The sequence below is a fragment of the Drosophila erecta genome, unplaced genomic scaffold (genome assembly GCF_003286155.1).
Source record: "Drosophila erecta strain 14021-0224.00,06,07 unplaced genomic scaffold, DereRS2 tig00000021-arrow-pilon, whole genome shotgun sequence".
Taxonomy (NCBI): domain Eukaryota; kingdom Metazoa; phylum Arthropoda; class Insecta; order Diptera; family Drosophilidae; genus Drosophila; species Drosophila erecta.
The window spans coordinates 19,836,210-19,860,296 of record NW_020825198.1 but is presented as its reverse complement, the minus strand read 5'-3'; the positions used below and the strand labels follow the sequence as shown (position 1 = coordinate 19,860,296).

The 24,087-nt window shown below is 44.8% G+C and overlaps 11 protein-coding genes across 20 annotated transcripts; 7 read left to right on the top strand and 4 right to left on the bottom strand.

The window, feature by feature from the left end:
* Positions 1-75: 75 nt before the first annotated feature.
* LOC6545552 (acidic fibroblast growth factor intracellular-binding protein) lies at positions 76-1,836 on the top strand. The gene is made up of 9 exons (XM_001973355.3): positions 76-174; positions 229-307; positions 375-693; positions 757-864; positions 921-1,053; positions 1,104-1,204; positions 1,261-1,329; positions 1,390-1,575; positions 1,638-1,836. Exons 1-9 carry the CDS (start codon positions 82-84, stop codon positions 1,714-1,716), a joined length of 1,167 nt encoding a protein of 388 aa, XP_001973391.3. The 5' UTR covers positions 76-81; the 3' UTR covers positions 1,717-1,836.
* Positions 1,837-1,965: 129 nt separating this feature from the next.
* Positions 1,966-4,169, top strand: LOC6545551 (protein cycle). Its single transcript, XM_001973354.3, has 5 exons — positions 1,966-2,161; positions 2,426-2,500; positions 2,695-3,149; positions 3,219-3,648; positions 3,706-4,169. Exons 1-5 carry the CDS (start codon positions 2,142-2,144, stop codon positions 3,965-3,967), a joined length of 1,242 nt encoding a protein of 413 aa, XP_001973390.1. The 5' UTR covers positions 1,966-2,141; the 3' UTR covers positions 3,968-4,169.
* A 559-nt stretch (positions 4,170-4,728) lies between these two features.
* On the top strand, positions 4,729-7,601 carry LOC6545550 (probable cytochrome P450 305a1). Its single transcript, XM_001973353.3, has 3 exons — positions 4,729-4,822; positions 5,801-5,838; positions 6,030-7,601. Exons 1-3 carry the CDS (start codon positions 4,729-4,731, stop codon positions 7,410-7,412), a joined length of 1,515 nt encoding a protein of 504 aa, XP_001973389.1. The 3' UTR covers positions 7,413-7,601.
* Positions 7,602-7,639: 38 nt separating this feature from the next.
* Positions 7,640-10,894, bottom strand: LOC6545549 (importin subunit alpha-7). Of its 5 annotated transcripts, none has more exons than XM_026977024.1 (7): positions 10,435-10,894; positions 10,288-10,327; positions 9,947-10,171; positions 9,382-9,884; positions 9,064-9,327; positions 8,501-9,000; positions 7,640-8,441 (listed from the first exon to the last, which is right to left on the bottom strand). In XM_026977024.1, the coding sequence occupies exons 3-7, from the start codon at positions 10,145-10,147 to the stop codon at positions 8,260-8,262; spliced, it is 1,650 nt and encodes a 549-aa protein (XP_026832825.1). In that variant the 5' UTR covers positions 10,148-10,171; positions 10,288-10,327; positions 10,435-10,894; the 3' UTR covers positions 7,640-8,259. The 5 variants fall into 5 exon arrangements, with proteins under 5 accessions (XP_026832825.1, XP_026832826.1, XP_026832827.1 ...); XM_026977025.1 differs by having other exon boundaries at positions 10,522-10,894; XM_026977026.1 differs by having other exon boundaries at positions 10,780-10,894.
* LOC6545548 lies at positions 10,871-11,288 on the top strand. The gene has a single exon (XM_001973351.3). The coding sequence runs from the start codon at positions 10,952-10,954 to the stop codon at positions 11,156-11,158; it is 207 nt and encodes a 68-aa protein (XP_001973387.1). The 5' UTR covers positions 10,871-10,951; the 3' UTR covers positions 11,159-11,288.
* On the bottom strand, positions 11,177-12,056 carry LOC6545547 (coiled-coil domain-containing protein 58). Of its 2 annotated transcripts, none has more exons than XM_026977032.1 (4): positions 11,873-12,056; positions 11,658-11,815; positions 11,478-11,600; positions 11,177-11,412 (listed from the first exon to the last, which is right to left on the bottom strand). In XM_026977032.1, the coding sequence occupies exons 2-4, from the start codon at positions 11,787-11,789 to the stop codon at positions 11,308-11,310; spliced, it is 360 nt and encodes a 119-aa protein (XP_026832833.1). In that variant the 5' UTR covers positions 11,790-11,815; positions 11,873-12,056; the 3' UTR covers positions 11,177-11,307. The 2 variants fall into 2 exon arrangements, with proteins under 2 accessions (XP_026832833.1, XP_001973386.1); XM_001973350.3 differs by having other exon boundaries at positions 11,658-11,804.
* Positions 12,004-12,868, top strand: LOC6545546. Its single transcript, XM_001973349.3, has one exon. It carries the CDS (start codon positions 12,101-12,103, stop codon positions 12,740-12,742), a length of 642 nt encoding a protein of 213 aa, XP_001973385.1. The 5' UTR covers positions 12,004-12,100; the 3' UTR covers positions 12,743-12,868.
* Positions 12,869-12,938: 70 nt separating this feature from the next.
* On the top strand, positions 12,939-14,209 carry LOC6545489. Of its 2 annotated transcripts, XM_026977030.1 has the most exons (3): positions 12,939-13,607; positions 13,674-13,795; positions 13,851-14,209. In XM_026977030.1, the coding sequence occupies exons 1-3, from the start codon at positions 13,064-13,066 to the stop codon at positions 14,088-14,090; spliced, it is 906 nt and encodes a 301-aa protein (XP_026832831.1). In that variant the 5' UTR covers positions 12,939-13,063; the 3' UTR covers positions 14,091-14,209. The 2 variants fall into 2 exon arrangements, with proteins under 2 accessions (XP_026832831.1, XP_026832832.1); XM_026977031.1 differs by lacking the exon at positions 13,851-14,209 and having other exon boundaries at positions 13,688-13,771.
* Positions 14,208-18,596, bottom strand: LOC6545488. 2 transcript variants are annotated; one of them, XM_026977023.1, is made up of 9 exons: positions 18,568-18,596; positions 18,370-18,452; positions 18,075-18,316; positions 16,054-16,216; positions 15,734-15,996; positions 15,540-15,663; positions 15,380-15,488; positions 14,807-15,311; positions 14,208-14,738 (listed from the first exon to the last, which is right to left on the bottom strand). In XM_026977023.1, exons 2-9 carry the CDS (start codon positions 18,422-18,424, stop codon positions 14,250-14,252), a joined length of 1,950 nt encoding a protein of 649 aa, XP_026832824.1. In that variant the 5' UTR covers positions 18,425-18,452; positions 18,568-18,596; the 3' UTR covers positions 14,208-14,249. The 2 variants fall into 2 exon arrangements, with proteins under 2 accessions (XP_026832824.1, XP_001973383.1); XM_001973347.3 differs by lacking the exons at positions 18,075-18,316; positions 18,370-18,452; positions 18,568-18,596 and adding an exon at positions 16,285-16,369 and having other exon boundaries at positions 16,054-16,206.
* Positions 16,336-18,078, top strand: LOC6545487. 2 transcript variants are annotated; one of them, XM_026977029.1, is made up of 3 exons: positions 16,336-16,982; positions 17,169-17,627; positions 17,714-17,798. In XM_026977029.1, the coding sequence occupies exons 1-3, from the start codon at positions 16,475-16,477 to the stop codon at positions 17,722-17,724; spliced, it is 978 nt and encodes a 325-aa protein (XP_026832830.1). In that variant the 5' UTR covers positions 16,336-16,474; the 3' UTR covers positions 17,725-17,798. The 2 variants fall into 2 exon arrangements, with proteins under 2 accessions (XP_026832830.1, XP_001973382.1); XM_001973346.3 differs by adding an exon at positions 17,941-18,078 and having other exon boundaries at positions 16,338-16,982; positions 17,169-17,875.
* A 133-nt stretch (positions 18,597-18,729) lies between the features above and the next one.
* Positions 18,730-24,053, bottom strand: LOC6545485 (sterol regulatory element-binding protein 1). 2 transcript variants are annotated; one of them, XM_015158600.2, is made up of 8 exons: positions 23,934-24,053; positions 23,583-23,871; positions 21,329-22,810; positions 20,467-21,272; positions 20,009-20,400; positions 19,817-19,943; positions 19,411-19,578; positions 18,730-19,340 (listed from the first exon to the last, which is right to left on the bottom strand). In XM_015158600.2, the coding sequence occupies exons 3-8, from the start codon at positions 22,800-22,802 to the stop codon at positions 18,975-18,977; spliced, it is 3,333 nt and encodes a 1,110-aa protein (XP_015014086.2). In that variant the 5' UTR covers positions 22,803-22,810; positions 23,583-23,871; positions 23,934-24,053; the 3' UTR covers positions 18,730-18,974. The 2 variants fall into 2 exon arrangements, with proteins under 2 accessions (XP_015014086.2, XP_001973381.1); XM_001973345.3 differs by having other exon boundaries at positions 21,332-22,810.
* Between the last annotated feature and the right edge of the window lie 34 nt (positions 24,054-24,087).

The following is a 24,087-nucleotide window of genomic DNA, read 5'->3' as shown; positions in this document are numbered from 1 at the left end:
TATATTTTTATTTTATGAAAACTTGTACAATAAATATTTCTCGGAAGTGCTTTAAATTAATGAAAAATAAAAAAGGAGGTAATGCATGAGCCACCCAATGTTTCATCACTAACACAAATTTCGATACACCAATTGGATACAAAGGCAGAAAACGGTCACACTAAAAATAAAATGGTAACTATCTGATGTTCCAAAATAATAATAAATAATAAAACTGAATGCTTTCAGGCCGATGTGGATGTATTTATAAGTAATTACACAATCGTCGATCCAGAAATTTATCAGCTATGGATCGAAGGCTTCTCCTGTAAGTTTTGTTCTCCAGACTGTCACCTTGTTTCATATAAAATGACTCCTTCGATTTCCAATTCCAGCCAGCGAGGCGGTGTCATATTTAAAACAGAAGGGTTTTGGCCACTCCATGGGCGCCCCCAGCGACCTGATTGCATCGGATGTCCTGGATCATTACCGCACCTATTCACTGATTGAACTCTACTTAAACGCACCCACCAAGCTGATGGAGCAATCCTGCTTCCAGCTGGAGCCACATATGCGTGACCTTATCACCGAGAAGTACTATTCCATTGACGATGTGGTGGCTCGTGAAATTCTTGGCAAGAAGCTGTCGTCACGCTACCGCAAGGACCTCGACGAGGTGGCCGAGAAGACGTGCGTCAAGCTAAAATCGGTTCGGTGAGTAGATTTAATTCCATGAGAGAGAATAATATACATATGTATTTTATAACCCTTCATCAGCCGACAATTTGACAATGTAAAACGTATTTTCAAAGCAGTGGAGGAAATGCCGGGCACGTTGACAAACAATATTAAACAACATTTCTTCATATCCACCGATCTGGCTAAGTAGGAAAAGGGCGAATGTAACGTTCTCCAAAATGCAAATCTTTTCGCTTTTACAGAAAGTATGCCTGCATTGTTTTCCTGGCCTGTCTGCGTTTTGAAACCACCAAAAAGAAGTTGCAATACCTGACCTTCAGTGATTTGTTGACCTGCTCCCATGCCATCATGATCTACTGGACGTACACTTACCAGGTATGGCTTAGATCTCCATATTCCTGGCAACACTAATTTACTAAGTGCAGCACACTGGACCGGAGTACTATGACACCGAAATGGACAAAGAATTTCTCTTGGATTTGCGGGAATTGCGCTGTCTGCTCGATAAGGAAAAAGAGATTAAGCAGTGAGATTTATTTCTACTACCAAAGAGCGATTATATAGTTCAGTCCTTGCATTTAGCCTCGTCTGCATGCGCCTAAAACCAGTTCTTCTCGAGCGTGCCTTTCACGAACTGGATGGAAACTTTCGGTAAGGATTTATTTCTCGATAATCTTAGCATTTCATTGACCAGCCCAATTTGATTTGCAGTTCTTATTGGCGGGCCCTGATCACAATCGCCTGCAATTTGCATCGCAATCGGGAGCTACGCGATCTTTTCGTCGATCTCTGTGAGAAGCTTATTGACCCTTGGCGTCAGAATGGCTGGAACCGGGAGCAAGTGAACAAATTTTTGTCTTCCATAACGCAAAGCGTTTTGGATCTGGAAATATCTAGGTGAGATCTTGTTTAGTTGAAATAAGTATCTTCTTTGATTACCAACTCCATATGCTTTACAGGGATCAGGAAACTAGATGTCTTTGGGATCGCTATATGCAGGTCATAACAATATGCTTGGATAAAATGTATCACATTTAAGCTGTGATTAAATTAAGGAACAAATATAAATAGTATTTAATTGTTTGGTTGTTTGTTTCGACTTGTGTTGATGTTTACCCATAATATTAGATTGTATAAACTAAAACAAAAAAACGAAAATTGATTCTAAAGAGTTTCAAATTTGTATGTTAGTATACCGTTGCTAATTGGCGCCAAATAGTATATTTAAGGGAAGAGCATGTTTTTTTTGGTATTCTTTTGAAAGTGGCTGGTATATTTTCCAGCCACGTTCACACTAGAGCTTCGAAGCTGAAGATGCAGGAAAAGCTTCCAACAAATTGTTGGCCTGCACACACTTCCGTTTTAAATGTTCTTATTGGGACGTTGATGTTAGTAAACAAACAAAACAGAAGTCTTCGTCGGAAAGAGCTTAAGGCGATATAAGAAATCGTTACTGATTGGCAATGGATGCGCAGGAATTTTGGTGAGTTTCACTGGAAAAGTGCATTGCAAATTACACACATTACATAAAAACTAGCTGTCCGTGTGTGCGTTAAGCACCCACACGAATGCACATTCGCGAAAACCCGCACACACACACGCACACAAGCTGGCCAGGTGTGTGTGTGGGTGTGAAGGGAACAGAAGAGGAAGCAACAGTTGACGCCCGTTAGACGGGAAACCCGCCCACTGGTTGATTAAATATCGGGGTTGTTTTCTAATCCATTCTTGGTTGCTTTCGGTTTAGCGAAAATCTGGAGGAGATCGAAGATGACAACTACGACGAGGAGAAGTCGGCCAGAACCTCGGATGAAAATCGCAAGTACGGAAAACTTTTTCACAATTAACGTATTCCATATCCATTTATCCGACTTAAAGAACTTCGAATTTTTTCGAGATGTTGGTTCAAAAAGAACAAATGATTATTTGGATAAGTTAATTAGTCTTTATAATCAGATATCTGCATGCATACTCGTATGTATTTCAAATTTTACCATTATATCATATATCATTTAGGCAAAATCACAGCGAGATCGAGAAGCGGCGTCGAGACAAGATGAACACGTACATCAACGAGCTATCCTCCATGATTCCCATGTGCTTTGCGATGCAGCGGAAGCTGGACAAGCTGACAGTGCTCCGGATGGCGGTGCAGCATCTGCGAGGGATCCGTGGCAGCGGCAGTTTGCATCCATTCAACGGATCTGATTACCGGCCGAGTTTCTTGTCCGACCAAGAGCTCAAGATGATCATCCTGCAGGCCTCGGAGGGATTCCTTTTCGTGGTGGGTTGTGACCGAGGACGTATCCTGTACGTTTCCGATTCGGTGTCTAGTGTGCTGAACAGCACCCAAGCGGATCTGCTGGGTCAGAGCTGGTTCGACGTTCTGCATCCGAAGGACATTGGTAAGGTTAAGGAGCAGCTATCCTCATTGGAGCAGTGTCCCCGGGAAAGACTTATCGATGCGAAGAGTAAGTGGCCTGCGAATATGTGTGATTCAATATGTTACTATAGATTTACCCTTATTTTATCACCTGCAGCCATGTTACCCGTTAAGACCGACGTTCCACAAAGCTTGTGCCGCCTGTGTCCCGGAGCGCGGCGCTCCTTCTTCTGCCGCATGAAGCTGCGCACCGCCAACAACAACCAGATCAAGGAGGAGTCTGATACGTCCTCCAGCTCTAGAAGCTCCACGAAGCGCAAGTCCAGACTAAGTACGGGCCATAAGTACCGGGTTATCCAGTGCACGGGTTACCTTAAGTCCTGGACACCCATCAAGGACGAGGATCAGGACGGCGACAGTGACGAGCAGACAACGAATCTATCTTGCCTTGTGGCAATAGGTCGCATTCCCCCCAACGTCCGTAATTCTACAGTACCCGCTTCGCTGGACAATCACCCGAACATTCGGCATGTGCTCTTCATCTCGCGCCACTCCGGCGAAGGCAAATTCCTCTTCATCGACCAGCGGTAGGTCCCATAAAGGGCTTTAATTGTCCTGAAGATTCGACTAACATTGTTTTGCAGTGCCACACTCGTGATCGGCTTCCTGCCGCAGGAGATCCTTGGTACCAGCTTCTACGAGTACTTCCACAACGAAGACATCGCCGCGCTGATGGAGTCCCACAAGATGGTGATGCAGGTGCCGGAAAAGGTCACCACGCAGGTCTACCGCTTCCGGTGTAAGGACAACAGCTACATTCAGTTGCAGAGCGAGTGGCGGTCCTTCAAGAATCCCTGGACGAGCGAGATTGAATATATAATCGCAAAGAATTCCGTCTTCTTATAAGGCACACGAACGTTCCTATTGGGAACATTACTTTTATTTATTCTACTACAATCCAATATTTGTATACACTCCAAAGATCTTCATCCGCATCGAGTTGCTGGCGCCGGCGGTTGAAATTCCATATTCGATGTACAAACTCTACTTATTGATAAGCCCATCATTTTTGTACCGCATCAATTAAATTAACGGACAACTTAAAAAAGAGATTCGCCTAGATAAGAACATTGCTATCGTGGGAACAATCTAGTTTCAGCCAATCAAGGTCTCAACATTGCTTTCTGGCAATTGGAATTGTCGACTGGAGCGGTCGCCGTAAATTATAAACATCAAATAGTTCTTAGCCAAGCACGTTTTGGACGTGATCGGTGCTCGAATTTCTTCGGACACATAACTACTTATGGTAAATGGTGTGGATCATGTGTACATATGTACCGACATGTGTGTATTTGACTTATCAACTGAGACGGGCTTTTTCGCCCGTTTTTCGTTTCACTCGACTTTTTTTGCTTGCACTATCAATAGACCCACATGGAAAGGCGGCAGCACAGGCGCGTGGGTTTGTCTGGGTCTGGGTATGGTTATGGGTATGAGTATGCCTCTCTCGCTCGTTAGATTCGGATTCGGAATCAGTTGGCATAGAGCTGCCGCGGCGTACGAACGCTCTGACGCTTTGGCTCCCCTCAAGTAGCCGTTTAATTGGACAAAAGCCTTGCTTGCACTACGGTTTCGTTTTTCGGTGGTCATATAAAGAATATATTGAAATGAGTGCCCTCATATTTCTGTGCGCGATTCTAATTGGTTTCGTGATTTATTCACTCATCAGTTCGGTGCGGCGTCCCAAGAACTTTCCCCCAGGTGAGGTGTTCCTGTCCTACACTTGGGATTATGTGCAAGCTATAGCTTTTCCTGGAAACCCAAATGAAGATAAGAAGTTTCTACTGTGCTCAAGGAAACGATAGACTTCTTACAAAATTCGTAGAATAACTTAACCAATTTTATTTATCGTGGTTTGCAGTTTGCCTTTCAAAACTATCCAGTTATTTATAATATTAGAGAAATAATTGAGACATTCTCTTGACCACATTATTTTCTCCTTAATAACCATATTGTTATGAAATATAAATATTTGTATTTGAACTCTAGGTAGGCTCGACAGGCACACATACGACCTGCCCCACGACCAAATGGTCAGCTCATTAGCAACTCGTAATGGTGAGGTGATCGGAGGCATAGGTGGCAAGTCGGTGGGGAACCAGACGACACACGTTTTGAATGCTAATATACATATCTTATTGATAAAATCGTCACATATTCCTGACACCTGGCCTAACTGGTCTGAATTAGCCAGTAACAAGGGCCAGGCTGATTTATTCCACTTACCAATGCAGCTCTGGATTTGCATTAGGATTTCGAATATGGGCGTAATAGCTGTCATTCCTGTATATAGGCAGACTTTTATTAATTGCAATTCCGACATTTTTGCAATTCAAAATGGGGATAAATTAATTTGCCATCTCTAAGGGAATTTTCTTCACCTAAAGAAAAGCGGTCTCAATTTGACCATTTAAGACCTACGAACTTATAAAAGTTATGAAATTGATTTTGATTACGTATTTATAGTTAATAACTAAGTGGTTTGATTTCAAGATAGAGTTTTCACTTTCGTTTCGGTAGTTTGCTAACTAACAGATTTCTTTTGCAGCCGATTAGATTAGTAATTTGATACCTACCTAAGTCGATTTGATTGAATTGGCGGTCTTATTCCGTGTGAAACTCTCTTACTCAGAATCAAAATATTTAAAACTATATTTATCAATTTCATTATTAAAACAGGTCCTCGATTTGTGCCATGGCTAGGAAACACATTACAGGTAAGGGACACCAAAGTAACCAATATTATTAGAATAACCAATTGAACAAATCAAAAAGTCTCGTTTTGACTAAAACCGCAGACTTAATTATCTAGTGCTTTCAATGAACATCAATATCTAAAATCCTATGTACCCATTCTCAAAATCATGAAGTATATGATTGCTCTTTCATTCCAATATTATGTTGACAGTTCCGCAAGGAAGCTAGTGCTGTGGGCGGCCAGCATATCCTGTTCGAACGCTGGGCAAATGACTTCCGGAGTGACCTAGTGGGTCTGAAGCTGGGCCGCGAATACGTGGTGGTTGCTCTTGGCCACGAGATGGTGAAGGAAGTGCAGCTGCAGGAGGTGTTCGAGGGGCGACCGGATAACTTTTTTCTGCGTCTGCGAACCATGGGAACCAGGAAGGGAATCACCTGTACGGACGGACAGCTTTGGTACGAGCATCGCCACTTTGCCATGAAGCAGATGCGCAACGTGGGCTACGGGCGCAGCCAGATGGAGCATCACATAGAACTGGAGGCGGAGGAGTTGCTTGGACAACTGGAACGCACCGAGGAGCAACCGATCGAGCCGGTCACTTGGCTGGCGCAGACCGTACTCAATGTACTGTGGTGTCTGATTGCTGGAAAGAGAATTGCCAGTCAGGAGGATGGGACCCTGCAGCGGCTACTCGACCTGATGAATCGACGTTCCAAACTCTTTGACATCTGCGGTGGTCTGCTGGCCCAGTTTCCCTGGCTGCGCCACGTGGCCCCCGATCGCACTGGCTACAATCTTATTCAGCAACTGAACACGGAGCTGTACGGCTTTTTTATGGACACCATCGAGGAACACCGAAGGCAGCTGGCGAAGGATCCGTCGCCGGCTGAGAGCGATCTTATCTATGCCTACCTCCAGGAGATGAAGGATCGCAGTGCTGGCGGCGAGAGCAGCAGTTTCAATGAGACGCAGCTGGTGATGACCATACTGGACTTCTTCATTGCAGGCTCCCAGACCACAAGCAATACGATCAACCTGGCCTTGATGGTGCTCGCTATGCGCTCGGATGTCCAGGAGAAGCTATTTAACCAAGTGACCGCCAGTGTGGCTGCTGCCAGCACGGATGCGTTTCCTCACTTGAGCCGTCGGGAATCCTTTGACTACATGGATGCCTTTATAATGGAGGTGCAGCGCTTTTTCCACATCACCCCCATTACGGGTCCACGGAGAGCCCTGTGGGCAACAAAGCTGGGTGGCTACGACATTCCAAAAAATACCACCATTCTTATTAGCCTTCGTTCTGTGCATCTCGATAAGGAGCATTGGAAGGATCCCCTGGAGTTCCGCCCAGAGAGGTTTATTGATTCAGCTGGCAAGTGCTTCAAGGACGAGTACTTCATGCCCTTTGGCATGGGCAGACGCCGTTGTCTGGGCGATGCTCTCGCCCGTGCCTGCATCTTCTCGTTCCTAGTGCGGATCGTGCAGCATTTTCGCATCGTCCTTCCGGCAGAAGAGTCTCCGTCAATGGTCCTCCTGCCTGGAATTACGCTTACTCCAAAACCATACAAGGTGCAGTTCGTCAAGCGCACCTAAGTTAATAACAGAAGTCGAAGGTGTCGGTATTATAGGTCGAATCAAGGAATGTATTTCGGTGTTTAGTAAATGACCGAGAGATGGTGCTGAATCCACTAGGATATTTCCAAGGATTCCGAAAATTATTTACACATGAGGATATAATAATCTTAGGATTGAATACTTGAGCTGAAAGATTCATTACAAACGAATTTCAGTCTGCAGAAGTAAGTTTAGAGAATCATAGCTGTGGTCTAGATGTTCTTTATTGATGTGTCCTCTAAATTAAATTACAATGTTTTATTATTTAAACAAATTTACATTCGGCGAATCGCATAACAAAATCAAATAAAGACGTTTCAAGTTATTCGTTATCATTATCGTAAATAACGTTGGTTTTGTCAGAATGTATAACACCATGTCAGGATCTTAACGTTTTTGGGCCTTATGAAAAATATTTACAAGCTGAGAAGAGCAAAAACATATACAATTGGTTGTGTATAACATATTAAATTAGTATATACGAACTAGATAAAAGCAATCTCGCCAGATGGAGAAAGCTTTGAGTAAGGTCATGTCTGGTCCTAGACCTCTTCGAAAACTATAGATTAAACCGCAGATACAATATGCAGGTGAGTGTGTGTAACAAAGAAACGAGCCGACCGAACGACCAACTTTACTTAAATGCTAGTAGTGACTGCACTTGGGCAATATCTGCCTTCTCCTGCGGCCTGTGTTTCGTGTCCGTGCTCTGGCCTTCATTTAAATCCCGTCGGCAATGATTAGCTTCGTGTTGTATGCTGTGTATTCAGGACTTGAGAGGGATTTGCATTTGAATAGTGTAGACGATGTCCTGCTCGGTAAGGTGCTAAAAGTTAAATCCGGTGCTGGGCATGTTGTCCGGATCGAATTCAAACTGTTGCGTGCCCGCCACGGGGGCCACGCGGCTATCCTCCTCTTCGTTGCCGAAGTACTGTTCGATAATGTAAAATGATTTGTGGTAGATGTCACGGTTTTCATGCGCCTGCAGATACTCAATCTTGTCCAGACCTAAGTTAACAGTAGCGATTTGAAAATTGAAATTTGACGGTATAAATAAATTAAATTACCTCCGCATTCCTCGATGATAATAGCATAAGGATTGGGTCGCGTCTGGAACTTTTCACCTGCTTTCAAAATGTTTTCTAGTGCATTCAGCGCCACCTGGACGATGTCCGAATCGACGACGGTGAGAAAATCGCACATGGGCGGCACACAGCCCACCTGCACCAGGTAGTTGATCTGTTCGGAGGTTCCGCTGCTGGTGGCGTTGGTAATTGCCCATGCGGCTTCTTTGCGAGTCTTAAATTCAGCCGTTTGCATGATAACCATCAGCTGCGGGAATATGTTGGCATTTATTATGGCCTGGATCTGCTCACGATTGCCGGCTGCGATATTAGAGATTGTCCAGCACGACTCCTTCTTTATTGTTTCCGCCGGGGAACGCAGCAGGTGGCTAATGCAGGGCAAAGCGTTGTACCCCAATATCACCTGGGTCTGCTGATCGTCGCCGGTAACAATATTGCCCACAGCCCTCAGAGCGGCTGTGCTCACGTTTTGCTGAGGATGTCTGCCAGGAAGTCAATAATTAATAATTAGAATTAAATTGTAATGATACAGCAGGACTACTTACAATAGCAGCTCAACTAGGCGACGGCAAACGCCCGCATTAATTACAGCCTGGATTTTGTCGTTGGGTCCATCTGACAGGTAGCTTATGGCCCAGCAAGTATCGCTTAGTACATCCGCATCAGTGTAGTCCAGTAACCGTGCCAGTATTGGCAGACCATGGACAATTTTGGCAAAGTCTGCGGGAGGGCTTTTGCCGCGGCACAAATTCGAAAGTGTCCACACCGCATTCCGTATCATGGTAATGCGCTCCGAGTTGCTCAATACGCTGGAAAAAGTCACACCTATTTTGCACAATCTTATCAATATAATTATAACTTACTGCAGGAGAGGCATAAGAATGCCGGAGCCGAGGAGATGGTCTCGACACATTGGTGAGTCACCGGCTATGTTTCCCATGGCCCACACAGCCTGTTCCTGGACATCATCATGGGGACTGGAGAGCAACTCTATAAATATGGGCACTGCCCCGGCCTCGATTACGATCTTGGTCTGCTGCGAGGTACCTGATGCAATATTCGTTAGCGTCCAGGCGGCCTCAAACTGCAGCGTGGCATTCGAGCTGTTACGCAAAAAGGAGACAAACTGCGGCACTATCCCCCTCTGGATGACCTCCTCAATGGGTGGATTGGGATCGCGGGACAGCAGTTTGCGGAACTTTTGAGTGGCCTCAAGCTGGTCGCTTTCACGTTCACTGTAGAGCATTTGAATCATCTCCTCGTTTATTACGGATGGCTGTGCCCCGGTTCCAGCAGCTGCCTCGTTTGGACCGCCAGGAAAATGCGTTGGTCCAGTGCTGCTGTCAGCCATGTGCATGTCGGCAGCCTGCGAAGGAAAGGACAGATAGTTTAGAGTGGGATTTCAAGGTAACATTGATTACACCTCACCTGCTGTTCGTTACTGACGTTGCTCTCCATTCCGGCTGATGTTTGGGATGTAGCCGGCTCCAGAACCACATTGCGTCGCTTAAAAAGCTGCTGTTCGCGTTTGGTCTTTCGCAATTGGATGCCCACCTCCTCGCGACGACGCCGCATCTCTGTAGAGTCCAAGGCGGCATTTTTATAAAGCTGTTTGTGGGTCGTAGACATGACGTCGTCTTGGCAATTCAAAAGCTTTAAATAGTCCAAAAATATTTGCTTGATAACAATAATTTTTTTTCATTTTAATTCGAAGAGTAACTAAGTTGACAAGTTTCAGACGGAAAGTGAATGTTTGTGCCCTGGCTTACCTCGATACTGTGTATTCAAAACAAAAGTGCTGCGTATAATCTAGAACATATGGAAATATAGAAAAGGTCGTCGTGGAATGAGAAATAGTTGAATTAAAGGTTTATAATCATGACTAGGTGTTCCCTTATGCTGTCATCCACTCCTACCAGGATTTTTACGCCCTGTAAACCACTGAACATTCGCTTAGCGCCTGATCTTGAGTTATTCTACATTTCCAAAAACATAAAAATTACGTTGTCTGGCCAACAATTGACATATAGTGCGTTAACATTTAATGAACTATTCAGTTTTCCTGGCAAAATGCACAATCACAACACTTTCACATTTCATTGTACGTGTATGTACATATGTGCACACACGGCTGCTTGGTGTGCGTGCGTATAGGTGCGGTATTAGGTCAGCATCAGCCATTCCATGATCTCTGGGTTCGCCCTTCGGAAAGCCACCACTACTCCTGGATAGAGGCTTCTACAGGTTCGTAATTAGAATACCTGTTCCGGAGAATCCTTTTCTCGTTTTAATCATGCAAAGAGACGGGAGACTTTACACGTTTTGAGAAACGGGGATGCCGGACTGTTAGAATGCAATGAACCCAGCTGATACGCTATCGATAGCGATATCAACAGAAGCCAGAATTCCAACCCAATTGCATTTAATTTAAACATGAAGGAAAATAAGAAAAAGTCACGCAAGACGGCCAATAAGTCCAAGGAATCGTCAGATGCCCAGAAAAAGAAGGTCATTGAACTGCTGCACGAGTACAACGACCTGAAGGATGCCACACAGCGCGTCCTCGAAGCCTTGTCGAACCTAAAATGCGTACCCGTCGGATCGGTTTATGCTACCTACAACCTTCCTCACAACGAATAAAATGAGGCCTTTTTATAATGTTATCTTTATGTACTTGTTGTGAACAACTTGTAATACAACTGAGTGCATATAAATGCCATATTGCTGGGCAGTTCCGTGAGGCTTCTGCTAATAAATCCACCTAAAACTAGTCATTACATTTGTTCGACCTATTGGCCAGCGTGAAAATATGATCGACATCGCTCATTAAAGGTCTTGTAGGAACGCTCCTTAATGATGTCCTCGACATTGAGCTCGGCCTGGAGAACACGCAGCTGGAATGCATTAATGGCACCAGTAAGAGTTAAGCCTTACATATGTATGTATTATGATTGGTTACCTTGCGCTGCTCCGCTCTAAACTGACTGTCCGTATCCACATCATCCGGCTGAGACTCCCGCTTTTGCCTTAGCTGCTTCAGATTACTAGCAGACATGGTTATGCAACTGCGTATGCTTTCTTGCTGCAAGAAGAAGCTATCTGTCAAGATTCCCGTGTGTTGCAGCTAAACAGGATTTACCCTAGCCAAGTGTGACTCCTGGAGTTTCGCGTACAGATCGCGACAGGTGCTTTCGCTGTTCACCTGACCCTTAAACGACTCCGTTGGCAGGGCATTTAGTGCATATATGATCTTGTCGTCCACATCTCGCATCTTCTTCAGCGCCTCCTGTTTGGGAACTTAAACACATTTAGTATGCCGGCTAACAACCCAATCTGACATATTCTAAGCCCCACCTGGAAGCCGAGGAAGTCCAAGCACAATGCCGCCATGAAAACAAGCTAGGAAAATATGAAAACACTTTAAAAAATAAAAAAAACAAAATGATATATGTAAAATTGCCGGCGAAATGTGCCTCTAATCGGGGTTGCCACCTTGGAGGAACAATCGATTAGCAAGTATCGAACAATTGGTGTGGATGATAAAGGCTAGTTGAACAAAACAAAATAGCAAAATAGTTCAGGATGCCGCTAAAATTCGATGATATTCACGAGAAAATTGAAACCGGCGTCTACAAATTGGCTGTTAATGACAAAAGCACGCGGAGCACTGTGTGGCGAGTGTATCGCAAGATTAAGAAGGACGATGGCAGCTTTCTAGAACACGTACTGTTCTGCATCGGTTGCAAGAGCATTATGTCCTTCACCCACAAATCGACAACGAACTTGAGGCGTCACCGGTGTCACCTGCAGTATCTCAAGAAACAGACATTCTACTGCTACAATTCTAAAGGCGAATCCGACGACAGAAAGAAGGAGCCGGATCAGGAGCAGCATGAGGAACAGGATGACCAGCAATCCATGTCGGATGAGTTGGAAACAAAACCCTCTCCCGCCGATGTTGCCGCCTTTGTGGCGGAAGTGGTCAGCGCTGGGGATTCGACCGCAGCTTCAGCTTCAGCCCGTATTCCGGACATTCCCGAGATCGCGCTCCCACTCGATGCAAGCGGGGTCGAGGAGTCCAATGTTTATGCACAAACCTGGTCCCTCGAATACCGCAAACTCAGCGAGGACCAGAAATTCTACGCCAAAAAAGCTATAGACGAAATCCTCGTCTTGGGCAGGCTGCGACGACTCACCCTGAATACGGTTCCGACGGCGGAGTAAAACAGTTAATCAGCATTAAGTAGGTCTTTAATTAAGCTAATATACCTCCCCTGTAAATATTGTATTTAAATTTAAATTTAAAGTCGTATCCCAAAGCCTGGGATATAATGTAATAAATTATTTGATAATTTGATACTTTATTATTTTCTTTGAATTTGTAATCAGATCTACATCTTTAAAAACGTACAAGTTTACGTTGTTGCCATTTTTTATAGGAACAATCGATACAGTTCTTGGATATCGATATATTTTTGTGAAGCTGAACGCAGCATTTATATTTTCTACTCTATTCAACTGAACTGAGTTCCAGTTGTAGTAAAAATGAGTAATCTGACAAGACGTGATAACGAGGCGAGGAATATTTCGGAGTCATATGGCGATGTGGACCAGATCAACACCTACAATACGCTGCCGGCACACAGCTTCGAGGAAGGGACTTCTTCGGCCGACGAACTGGGAGAAAGTGAAACCCAAGAGAATCTCTGTACTCCCAAGCCCACCGATCAGTCCAGAAAACGCAGTATTTCAACTCCCAGGCCGAGTTCAAGGCAGGAGCAGCACTATTCCATGAATGAACCTCAAAACGGCATCGGTATTAAATTAGCTATTGCCGGTGTTTTATTCGGTTTAATTGTTGTCTACGGGTACGGATCAAGCATTGTAGAGGAGAAGCAGTGTGCTTTCAAGGATCTCCGTACAAAATATCCCCTGCAGCAGGAACAAGTGTGGAAAGCCCTGCAAAAGGGCATCGAGGGGGTGATAAACAAAAAGGACAAGCACCCCAGTGTTTTCTTGTTCCTGCATCAGGATTCCAAGCTACGGAAACTTATTGAACAAATTGCCGTCGAGGCTTCAATGTGCTTTGGTAAGAAAAACGCATTCGTTTTATAATCTTTTACTGTAATCTACTTTGCACTCGTCATTTCAACTGGTGGTACCGGAAAGGTGATTTCCTTGGAAAAGGCGGACATGAAAGAATGCGGATTGGCGATTGAACAGTTCAAGGCAAAAATAAACGATGGGAAGGTTTTCTTAATAGTGGACCTCAACGAAGTGATAACCTTTCATTATTTTATTCAGCAATATTCTAAAAACCTTTTGATTACAGATTGCGCCGAATGGAGCCCGAGCTCTGCACACAATTTGCGATACATACAGCCCTCTTGTAAAAGATGCAGTCATCTTCCTTACTCTTCGAACATTCAACACAACCGCCGTAAACAACTCTGTCAAGCTAGCCACGGATACTCTGTACGATCTGTGGGATAAGGAGTTGAGGGACTACGAGCTGGATCCTTTAATTACTCGAGTTACCGATCAGGTGCTCCACTTGAGTAGCAAAAGTTAGACTAGAATTCATTATTGAAGTCTCAGTACCATTACTACGCCGAAAAATTGAGCTAACAAAACTTATAAAGCATTGAATTAAGAGAATTTATTTGGCTATTGATGAAAAATGATTTAATTAACTTTTTATATTGTTTTTGAATAAAGAAAATTAAAACGTTTAAACTGGCTGTTTCTGGCCTCTCCACACTTCTCCGACAAATGTCAGGAGACTACAGATCATGCCGAAGCACCAAAGCAGAATCAAACCAATAAAATTATCAATGCCCAGTTTGACTGGTCCTATATCTAGGTTTGTTTTCTCAGAGGCCACAATGCGATTTTGGCGATGTGCATTCATGTATTCGGCGGCGATCTTCCACTCCCAAAATTTGTCAAAGCCCGAGGAATGCCAAGCCAGAATGAAGTCGTTGTAGGCATTTAAGTGCGGCCACAGTCGAGGCACAAACGCCACCGTAAATGCAAAGTATATATCATCCACCATAAGCTTCAGGCGGTTCAAAGCATCATTTTCTATTAGCTCGGTGTTCCCCAAATGCCCAAACTGCAGACGCTCGACGACAAATCCCATTTGCTCCGTGTGCGAAAAGTCGGATATTAAATTGGCATCGTACACCCGGTAATGCTCCATTAAACCAAGAAGAACTGGCTGCGAAAAAGACATACACATAAGAATCTTAATAATTATACTAATACATATATTTTTGTAGTGCTTACGTCTGCCGACCGTTCGTCAATGGTGGTAATCCAGGCCTGTGAAGTCCCTGTCCAAATGAGCTTATGGTCGAAGAGACGTTGACGAGAGTCCGCCGCTTCCTCCAAGGTGGGCAAAGTCAGGATGGCCGCCAGACCGCCACTGTAGACTGTGGTCAATATAATGTCGATCATGTAACTGGCCACCAAGACGGTTCTTAGAGCATACGAGCTGGTTACATAGTTCGTGCTCTGATTTACAAAGAGTTTCAGCGTACTGATACAACCGAAGCGCAGACTACTGATCCACGAATTGCTTCCGGAACACGAGGAGTGTTCCCAGTAGCGGGTTACACAAAGGGCTAAGCTCTCGAGCAGCAGGCAGAGCATCACGCACATCCAGAGGACAAACTGGAATGGTCGGAGCAGGAGGGTCCAGCTAATTAAACGGTTCGGAGCTGGCACCAGACAGGTGACTCCAGAGCGTCCCAGAAAATGGGTCATGTCCATATACTCGTACGCCTCGTACCTAGAACACGATGCACTAGTTTAATTTACAAAATTTGGGAATAACATATTACATATCAAGAATATTACCACAAATACATGCCACCTACTCCGTAATCGTTTCGCCTATCGAGGATCATTCCAACAAGCCCATATCCCGAGCCATTTAAATAGATATCGCCCCAGTCGTAGGGTTCAGCTGTGGATTGCCTTAAAAATTAGCCTTAAATTAATGTATTCCATTACCTACATGTGTCCACCTGAATGGTGCAGTTATACAACTCGCAGAAAACGAGCATTAGTTGAATATCTGTTCCATCAATGGTTACTTCCGTGGTGTTCTTAAAACGATCATAATAAAATGGTGGCTTTTCCTAAGTCGTAGAACAGGAATTACTGCGATATATATACAAATTCTGGAAGTGGGTAACATTGTAAACTCACAAAATCCAATAGCATAAAAGGCTTGTAGTCGAAGATGCCTATGACTACTTCGCGTCCCTTGAGGTTTCGTACCTTGCTGGACATTGCACTCTTGGTTTTCCAAGTAACTTGCGCTTCCTTGGCATCGTACCGTTGAAGTAAATAGAAATCGACAGGCTCCGGGGTTTTGTTAAAGTTTCGCGGTCCGACAAATCGGTTAGTTTTAATTTCAAAATTGCTTGAGTTCAGGTATTGTGAGGTAACTATTAAGATATTAGGTTGATCTATAAATGTAAATTCAAGGCTGGTGTAATCGTTTTAATTCACTGCATTTATCCTACCTTGGAATATATATCCACACAGATAACTATCTTTTTTATTTACCAGCTCTTCCGTGTAAACAAATATAAAACGATTTCGCAGAGATCTCCAAATGGAGTAAATACTGGCATGATAGAAATGTCTTGCGAACTCGGGAATCTGCTCCTGAAATGCTATGAAGGTCTTAAATACAGAGATATAACGAATTACAAAATGCTGCAGTATTCAAAAATGCTTTAAGTCGAATTTACAAGTACTCGGATTTTCAAAAACAGCGAAATAACCAAAAAGTGTTTCCACTTAAAATTTATCGTCAGCTGCTCCGTTATGTTATCGATAGCAGATTCATTAAGAGATAAGCTTTAGCTGCCGCAAAAAAACGAAAATATAGTATTTTTAACTCAGAGTAAAGCAGTTGACCCAACAAATTGACCCAGGGTAATGGACAAACTGGGCTTCGGGTGCCCCTTCTCCTTCCTGGCCGGAAAGCCGCAGAATATGAGTGGTGGACCCGGTTTCCTGGACCTCAACTACGACTGCTACCTTGAGATATTTTCATATCTGAATGCGCTGGAGGATCAGCTAAACCTGGGCCGCACCCATCCACTATTTCGGGTTGTACTCACGGACATTTTGCGAACGCGCTACGAAAAAGTCAATGTGCGGCTTCTCAAAACTATTCCGGACTGGGAGTTCCTGCTGCAGCTGTGCGGTTCCGAAGTGTCCAGATGCGAAGTGCCCCATGGTCGCTGGGATGAACCGTTTACCTACCCGTTTTTGGTGCTCCTGGGACGACATTGCCCCAATCTGCGACAGGCAGTCATCATATTTATGCACGCCGTCACAGAGACGCCACCGGAAAGTGGGGACAGGGGCCACATCATGCAGCTCCTCCTCGAGCTTCCCAGTCTGACCAATCTTACACTGATCGATGCCAGATCTGCACAGCGTGAGTACTAAAACTATATTTGATACATATTTATTCATATCACTCCCTCTTTTATCGTTAAACTCTGGTTGACATCAAAAAATTGAATTTTGAAATAATAGTGTTACTTATTCACGGTAGCTCTTAGATTAAGGTTATTAACCTTCATTTTTCCTAACTAAAAATATATCTTAAATAATTTTGCAGTATATCAATTGCGGCACTTTAGTAAACTGGAAGCCTTGGACTTGGATGGAATCGACCCAAACCTCAGCAACGCCTCCTTCCAGCAAATGTTTGAAAATATGATTTGCCTGAGGCGACTGCTTCTGAATTTCGGGCGAGATCGCAGGAGATCTCACCTGCTCCCGCTGTTGGCAGATAAGTTCCCCCAATTGGATCACCTTACTCTCGAGAACTTTGATGTGAGCTTTTCGGAGTTAGGTGAATTTAAAGCCCTCCGATCGCTGCGCCTAATCTCCCGTTGGATAGCGGAAGTAAACGACGACTTTTATAGATCGGTGGTCAAGAGCACTGGTAACCTCCAACAGCTACAGTTCATATCCGTCCGCGTTAGAGGTGACCAAGTGCATTACATCCTGGCAATTAGTCGTCTCACTGCTCTGGACTGTGATAACTGGCCAGCCCAATCGGTGGCCCAGTTGGGTGAGTTAAAAGATCTCGAGTGCCTGGTCTTGGATTGCATCGACTCACCTACAAACCCAAGTCACCAACTTATGTTCCTAATAAAGAATTGCAATAAGCTAAGCCATCTGAGATTGGGAAAACGCTGGAAGATGCCTACCGAGGATGTACATATATTTTTGGACAAAGTGACAAATGCAGGAGCGGTTCGGAAAATTAAACTTCTGCTTACCCTTGACTTTATCACGACACCGGATACTCGGAAAGAGGTAATTAGCTTAATGGACATACTGTAATTCGATAATTGGATGGACTATAATTTGAAATCCTTCAGTTCACAGATCATTTCGGGGATCATAAACACTTGCAAGTGAGTTTTAATGGGGCCACCTGTCATCACTGCCAGCGTGACACCCACTCTAAGTGCGATACCATCTTCGACTAGCTATCTTTTAGCTTAAGACTCACCTCACAGTGCGACTTTTCGATTGCGACAGTCAGCCTAAGAGTCCAATCGTTGTAAGAGATTCCCTTCGCCTCAAACTCATCTGCTTTTATATTGTAATCATACACATCCTGATGGGAATGATTCGCCCATCGTTGCCAGTCCATGATTATTAATGGCAGTGGATAAACCGTATTCAGACGAAAATCAAACGCCGGATGCCACATAATACAAGTGACATGTGAATCCGCAAAGAATTGCTGAGCTAATTATACATTTTTTAAAACTTGGAGCATGCCTAAAAGGAGGAAAACCTACCAAAAAAACTAAGTACAGCACTCCAGTAATTAGGCTCTACCACCAAATTTCTCATTTCACAGATTTTTGCTCTTGAAGTGTTCCTAAATAATATGTAAAGAATGTAAATAATTTTCTGTGTGCTGTCTGCGTTTTACAATTTATTATTATTTATATACTGCGATTCTGAAGTTTTTGTGTAATATATTGATAACTCACCCTGTGATGCACCCGACTTACCAAACTACCGACGAAAATGACCGAAGAGTCGAAGAATATTTCATTTTATTAAGCAGAACAGCACGCCTTGCACTCGCTACTAATAGGTCTTTCATAAATTATGTATTTAACAAATTAGGCGCATGCACAACCAGTAAGACGCATTGTTAAAATATTTATTGTTATAACTACGTTTAACTTAACGGTAAATAATAAACAAATAAAATGTCCGTATTAAATAATTTTAAAATACAATCTATGCATAATGGGGCGTGGAAAATAGAAATTAAAAGTGTAATTATAAAGACCTAGAAAGTTGTAATTCCTTCATATGATTTGCTAAAAATCCACCCCACGTTCGTGGTTATATGGTTATAACCACCTATGGTTATATACTTTACTACTATTCAAGCCTTCACGCTGCCAATGCCGTTGCCCAGCGACTTCATCAGCTGGTAGCACTCCTTCAGCTTCCGCTTGTCGCCCACCTTTTCCAGGGTCTTGGCCGCCTCGGCTAACATGCCAGCACGTTCACCTGGAGAGCTGAGCAACGCAGGCGGAAGATACTTGCAGGCCACGTACATGGCAGACGCCCGTTCCCGCTCCCCGCCCACGAAGTTCTGGTGCCGGCGATCCTTGCTGCCGCAGAAGATGGACGAGTGGGCGTTTCGTGATCGCAGACTCCTGTCCAAAAGCTGTTGCGTTGGACACGGGGAGGCTCCAGCCATCAGGCGACAAACTGCCTCGTACAAATATATACGCGATTGGGCGTTCTGTAATAGGAGTTTATAAGATCCGGTTATGGAAAAAGCATATTGGAGAGGTAAGGATTTTGGCATGTACCGGAATATTCTCCACAATGCTGCGCAACGAATTCAAATCGGTCTGGAACTTCTCAAGCACTTCACCCGGCACTTGGTAGAAGCCATCATCCTCCATATTCATGTGCTCTAGCTCCCACAAAGTAGTCCTAGTTTCGAGAAGCCAATCGCAGGTGAGCAACTGGAAAAGCTGCAAAATAGGCCAACATAAATAATGATTAGTTAGTGTGCTTATAAAGCTTGTCGACTTTTGCCAGGAACACTCGGCGTTGTTTGTGAAATGCACAGAGCTTGCACTGAAGTTGTATTGCCTGAAGCAATTGGGACAGACAATGCGACTACAATGCACCTTCGTGTCATCTCTGGAGTGAGAGTCTGGTGGCACTCAGTCGCAATTGACTGATTGATCGGGGTGCACACATTCTTACCAGCTTTATGCCCTTCGCGTCGGTGATCCGGTTAACAGTTAAGCATTCTTGCAGCTGCACACTCGACTCATCGCAGAGGATGTTGACCAATTGCTTGAGGCTTTTTTCCAGTGCATTGCCATTGTTACTGCAAAGGCGTGCGATGATTAGTTTTTCATTGAATTTTTCATCGGATGTTCTAGTTTTACTCACTTTAATAAGATCATCTTAGCCCGTAGCACTGCATGCAGCGCCTTAGGCAGTTGATCGTTTTCGCCACACTTTTGCAGCTGCGTGGGCATTTGCTTGATGCTGCCGTACAATTGCTCGGCCAGCGTGTCCTCGCCAAGGAGCCAGTGCACTGCGATCTCCAAAACATTGGCCCACCACACCACATTTGTATCCCGCTCATCCTCATCAGCCCACAGAGTGTCTCTAAGAAGTGAAGTGTACTTAAGAACATTGCTGACGATTGTGCCGCTGTGCTGCTGTTGCTGCAACTGTTCCGTCTCTCCGCTGACAGAAGATGTAGGCACCCCTCCCGACTTATGGCCCGCTCCTACCAGACACTGAATGGCCTTAAACAGCAAATGCTCACGATATTGCTGCAAATTTCAAAATAACCAATTAGTTTTTAAACGTGTGATGACTTGTAATTCAGACCAACTAACCTTAATGACATGGGCAGCGGGATCACATGGATTCCTAAGACGTGTGAAAAATCCATCCTGCTCGCCGGAGTCGCTAAGATCGTACGCAAAGACGTGCGTGGCGCAGTAGCGATATCCATAGGCGGTGAATGCCCAACGTAGCTCCTGCGTTTGCTCGGTAGCCCTAGTGCGACCGCACTCTTGACGAGCCCTGCTCATGTAGTATCGGGCAAAGAGCTGTTGCAACCATTTGGGGGCACTGCGCTTCATTCGCAACGCTGTCATTACGTGGATGCAGATGGTCTCGCGCGGAGTCAGTAGATTGTGAGCCACTTCAGCCATGTTGCTGGCGAATAGTGCCATCATAATGCCGTTCATATCACCGCGGCCCCCGTTTCCAGTTAGTTGCAATTGATTCAGTCGGTTGAAGAGCAGGGCCAGTTCTCGTGCAGAGGCCAGCGCCTGTTTCCGGCCAGCGGCATTGCTGAACAGCCCACCGGTCCGCCGCGACAACACCCGGCCAAGCCAGAGCCGATGGAAGAGAAACCGAAGAAACTGCCACGTGGTCTGCAGGTAGCACTCCAATCGTGACGACGGCAGACTTAATCCAAACATATGCAAACAGTTGAGGTAACCGGCGTAGGCCTGAGCCGACTGCCCTTGAGCAAAGTGGGAGTCAGCCCGCTGCCTGTGCTGACAGTAGGCGTCCGTCTGCGCGTCCAGCTGCGGATCACCGTAAACCAGCAGTTTTACCATGCAGCCAAGCATCACTGTCAAGTTCAATAGCCATATCCAGGAGCTCTGCTGCCAGCCAGCAAATCCTTCACCTAAATCGAAAAAATCACATTAGCCATGTTTAATAATACAAGGATGCTGGGCTCACTACCATCCACGTCATAAGAGAGAATGCGTCTTTGACCGCTCATGTCGCCCATATCGTCATTACTGCCATAGTGCCCGCGCTGTAGGAAGGTCTTGAAGGGATTGACGGCCAGGATAGCAAACATAAACATGCAGAGTCCAAGTCGAGAATGGGTCGCCATACCGCGCATAGAACTAGACACTACTAGTGGTTCTTCATTGCTGCTACTGCTGCCACTGCTGCAGCTGGCCGTGGATCCACCATAGGGTGATGACGGCAATGAGATGTCCGAGTGCATGGGCGAGAGCGAAGGATCCGATACATCGCTGCGTGGCGGTGTCAGTCCGGCATCCGTGGAAAAGGTCTGCGAGCTCTCGCGGCGCTTCTTAGAGGCTCTTCCTGGCCGAGTGCCCAGCTGAAGTAGATCCTTAACCTTGGAGCCGTCGCGGGTCATGAGCTCCCTCTGCAGGCGCTGCAACTCTGCCTTCAGATCGTGATTCTGGCGTTGCAGATCCCGAATTTTGTCTATAGATTTCCGCAGTACTGCGGATTTGTTCAGCTTGGCCTGCTCTCCCACTACCAAGTTCTTCAGCTCATTAATCTTGTCATTGATTGAGGTGCGATAGCGCCGCTCAATGGCGTTGTGAGCCGAACGCTTCACTTCCTTTACTTTGGGTTGAACCCGGTTAATAGGTACCTTGCCCTGGACTTCCATAGCAGCAGGTGACGGAGCCAGTGGTGGCACTCGCACCTTGCTGGGCCGACTACTTGTGCTTGTCGGTGGTGGAGCTACAGGTGGAGATGGCATCGGACTGGCCACCGTGGGCTGCAAGAGCAAGTACATGGCTTCATCGGAGGTCATTCCGGCCTTAGAATTGTACGTAAGAAAGGGTTGCGGATAAGACTGCTGGGACAAAGGAGCAGGAGCTGCAGCAACAGGCTGCAAGACATTCACATTCTGGGACGCAGATTCCACCGGCGATGTGGGCGGGGACATGGACTGGTAGACAAAGCTACTGCCCAGAGATTTGGGATACACCGTCGCGTTCGGCGGCAGCCGCTGAGCGTCCATGTGATGTATGGTAGCCGTTGGCTGGGCGGCCTTTAAAAGCCCCGCCTGCTGTTGCTGGGGAAGATTGTAGTTGGGGGCTATGAGGGAATCCGGCTTGTAGACGAGCAACGGTGACTGTTGCTGCTGCTGCTGCTGCAGCTCCTCCTTGATGTGTACTGGCGAAGAGTGCTCGCTCTTCACGTGCGGTTGTTGCTCGCCGGACTGCGGTTGCTGCTCCACGGACTGCGTCTGCTGGGGATGTGTTTGAGGCTCGTCCAGCTGCAGCATGTTGTACATCTGCGTCGGCTCCAGGTCCATGTCGTTGAGGATGCTGTCCAGCATATCCGAGTGCAGCTCAGCGTCGAACGTGGCAAAGGCATCCTCTGACTTGAACAAATCCATGGACACGTCCAGGTGAGAATCTATGAAGTTCATCGGGTCCATTGCGAATTCTGCTTATGAAAGCGACAAGAACATTTCGAAATGAAATACTGGCGGGCCCACGTATGTATGCGAATATGTATGTATGTACATTTGAGAATTGTTTATTAAACTTCTATGCGGCGCAATAACAACAGTGGGACAAATATGTAATTGCCGGAAAAAAAACCAAATATTACATTTTTAGATTTGCATACAAATCGGTTTCAAATTTTTATAAGATATGTTTACAATCACATCAATTCTTTCAATAATCACTCTGTTGTAAAGTCTGCACTTTTTTTCTTTTTTTATTTTAATTGTTATTTACGTATTTCAGTTTAAATAAATCTTTTATTTGGACACGTATGAACTTAAATGTCGGACATTTAAATACCATTGTAATCAATTTTCTTGTGATACTGTCTTACTAATCAATCTAAAATACGGTTTAATTTGAATAGGAACGAAATATTATAATGTGAGATATTATTGGCTATCTCAAGATTTGATAGGCTAACGCAAATTGCAATAAAAGCGAATATTTTGAAATTGTCTAAGCTTTTACATTGCTTTTGTCCCACTGTGCACTGAACACACATACGCGACCGGGAAAGCATGCGTAAGCGCTTTCAGCCAATCAGATGGCTTGACCGGATCATACGATGTTTTTAGTGACGCCACTTGGCCTTTGGGAGCTCCACCAGGGCATTTTCCCAGGATCCACTGCTTTCCCGATGTGATATACGCAAAAATGCAATCTATAGGGCACTATCTACATTATTAACAGAAAGATGATCGCACCTTTATCACCATTTATTTGCTTTCTTAGTTCACGAATGCATTGGGTTTTCCATAACTGGCTTATGACAACGCACTTAGCTTTAAACTAGCGGCAAGTTAGTAACATTTTCAACACTTGTTGTTGTTCATGTTTGTTTTGATTTTTTCCACGAGTGTATTTGCAGCTTAATAAACAATTGCTTTCTGTTGGAGTAAACTTTGTTCTTCAGGGATGGCGAATAGTAGTTCGGGACTAGTTCAAGGTTCGACTCCATGGCATAAGAAATACAATTGCTAACCTATGTGAAAACTGAAATTTGATAAGAAGTTGATGCTCTATTTTATGTAATAGTCTGTAATATCAACACTTACACAGGCTCACAATAGAATCTAAAATTTAAAATTTATGTGATATTTAATATGAGAGGTTGTGCTCGCTAAGCTGGGTTGATGTACTTGCTATGTGCATTCAAGAGAACAATTAAGAGAGCGCAAGAGCGGTGTGACCGCGCCAGCATCACTGAAA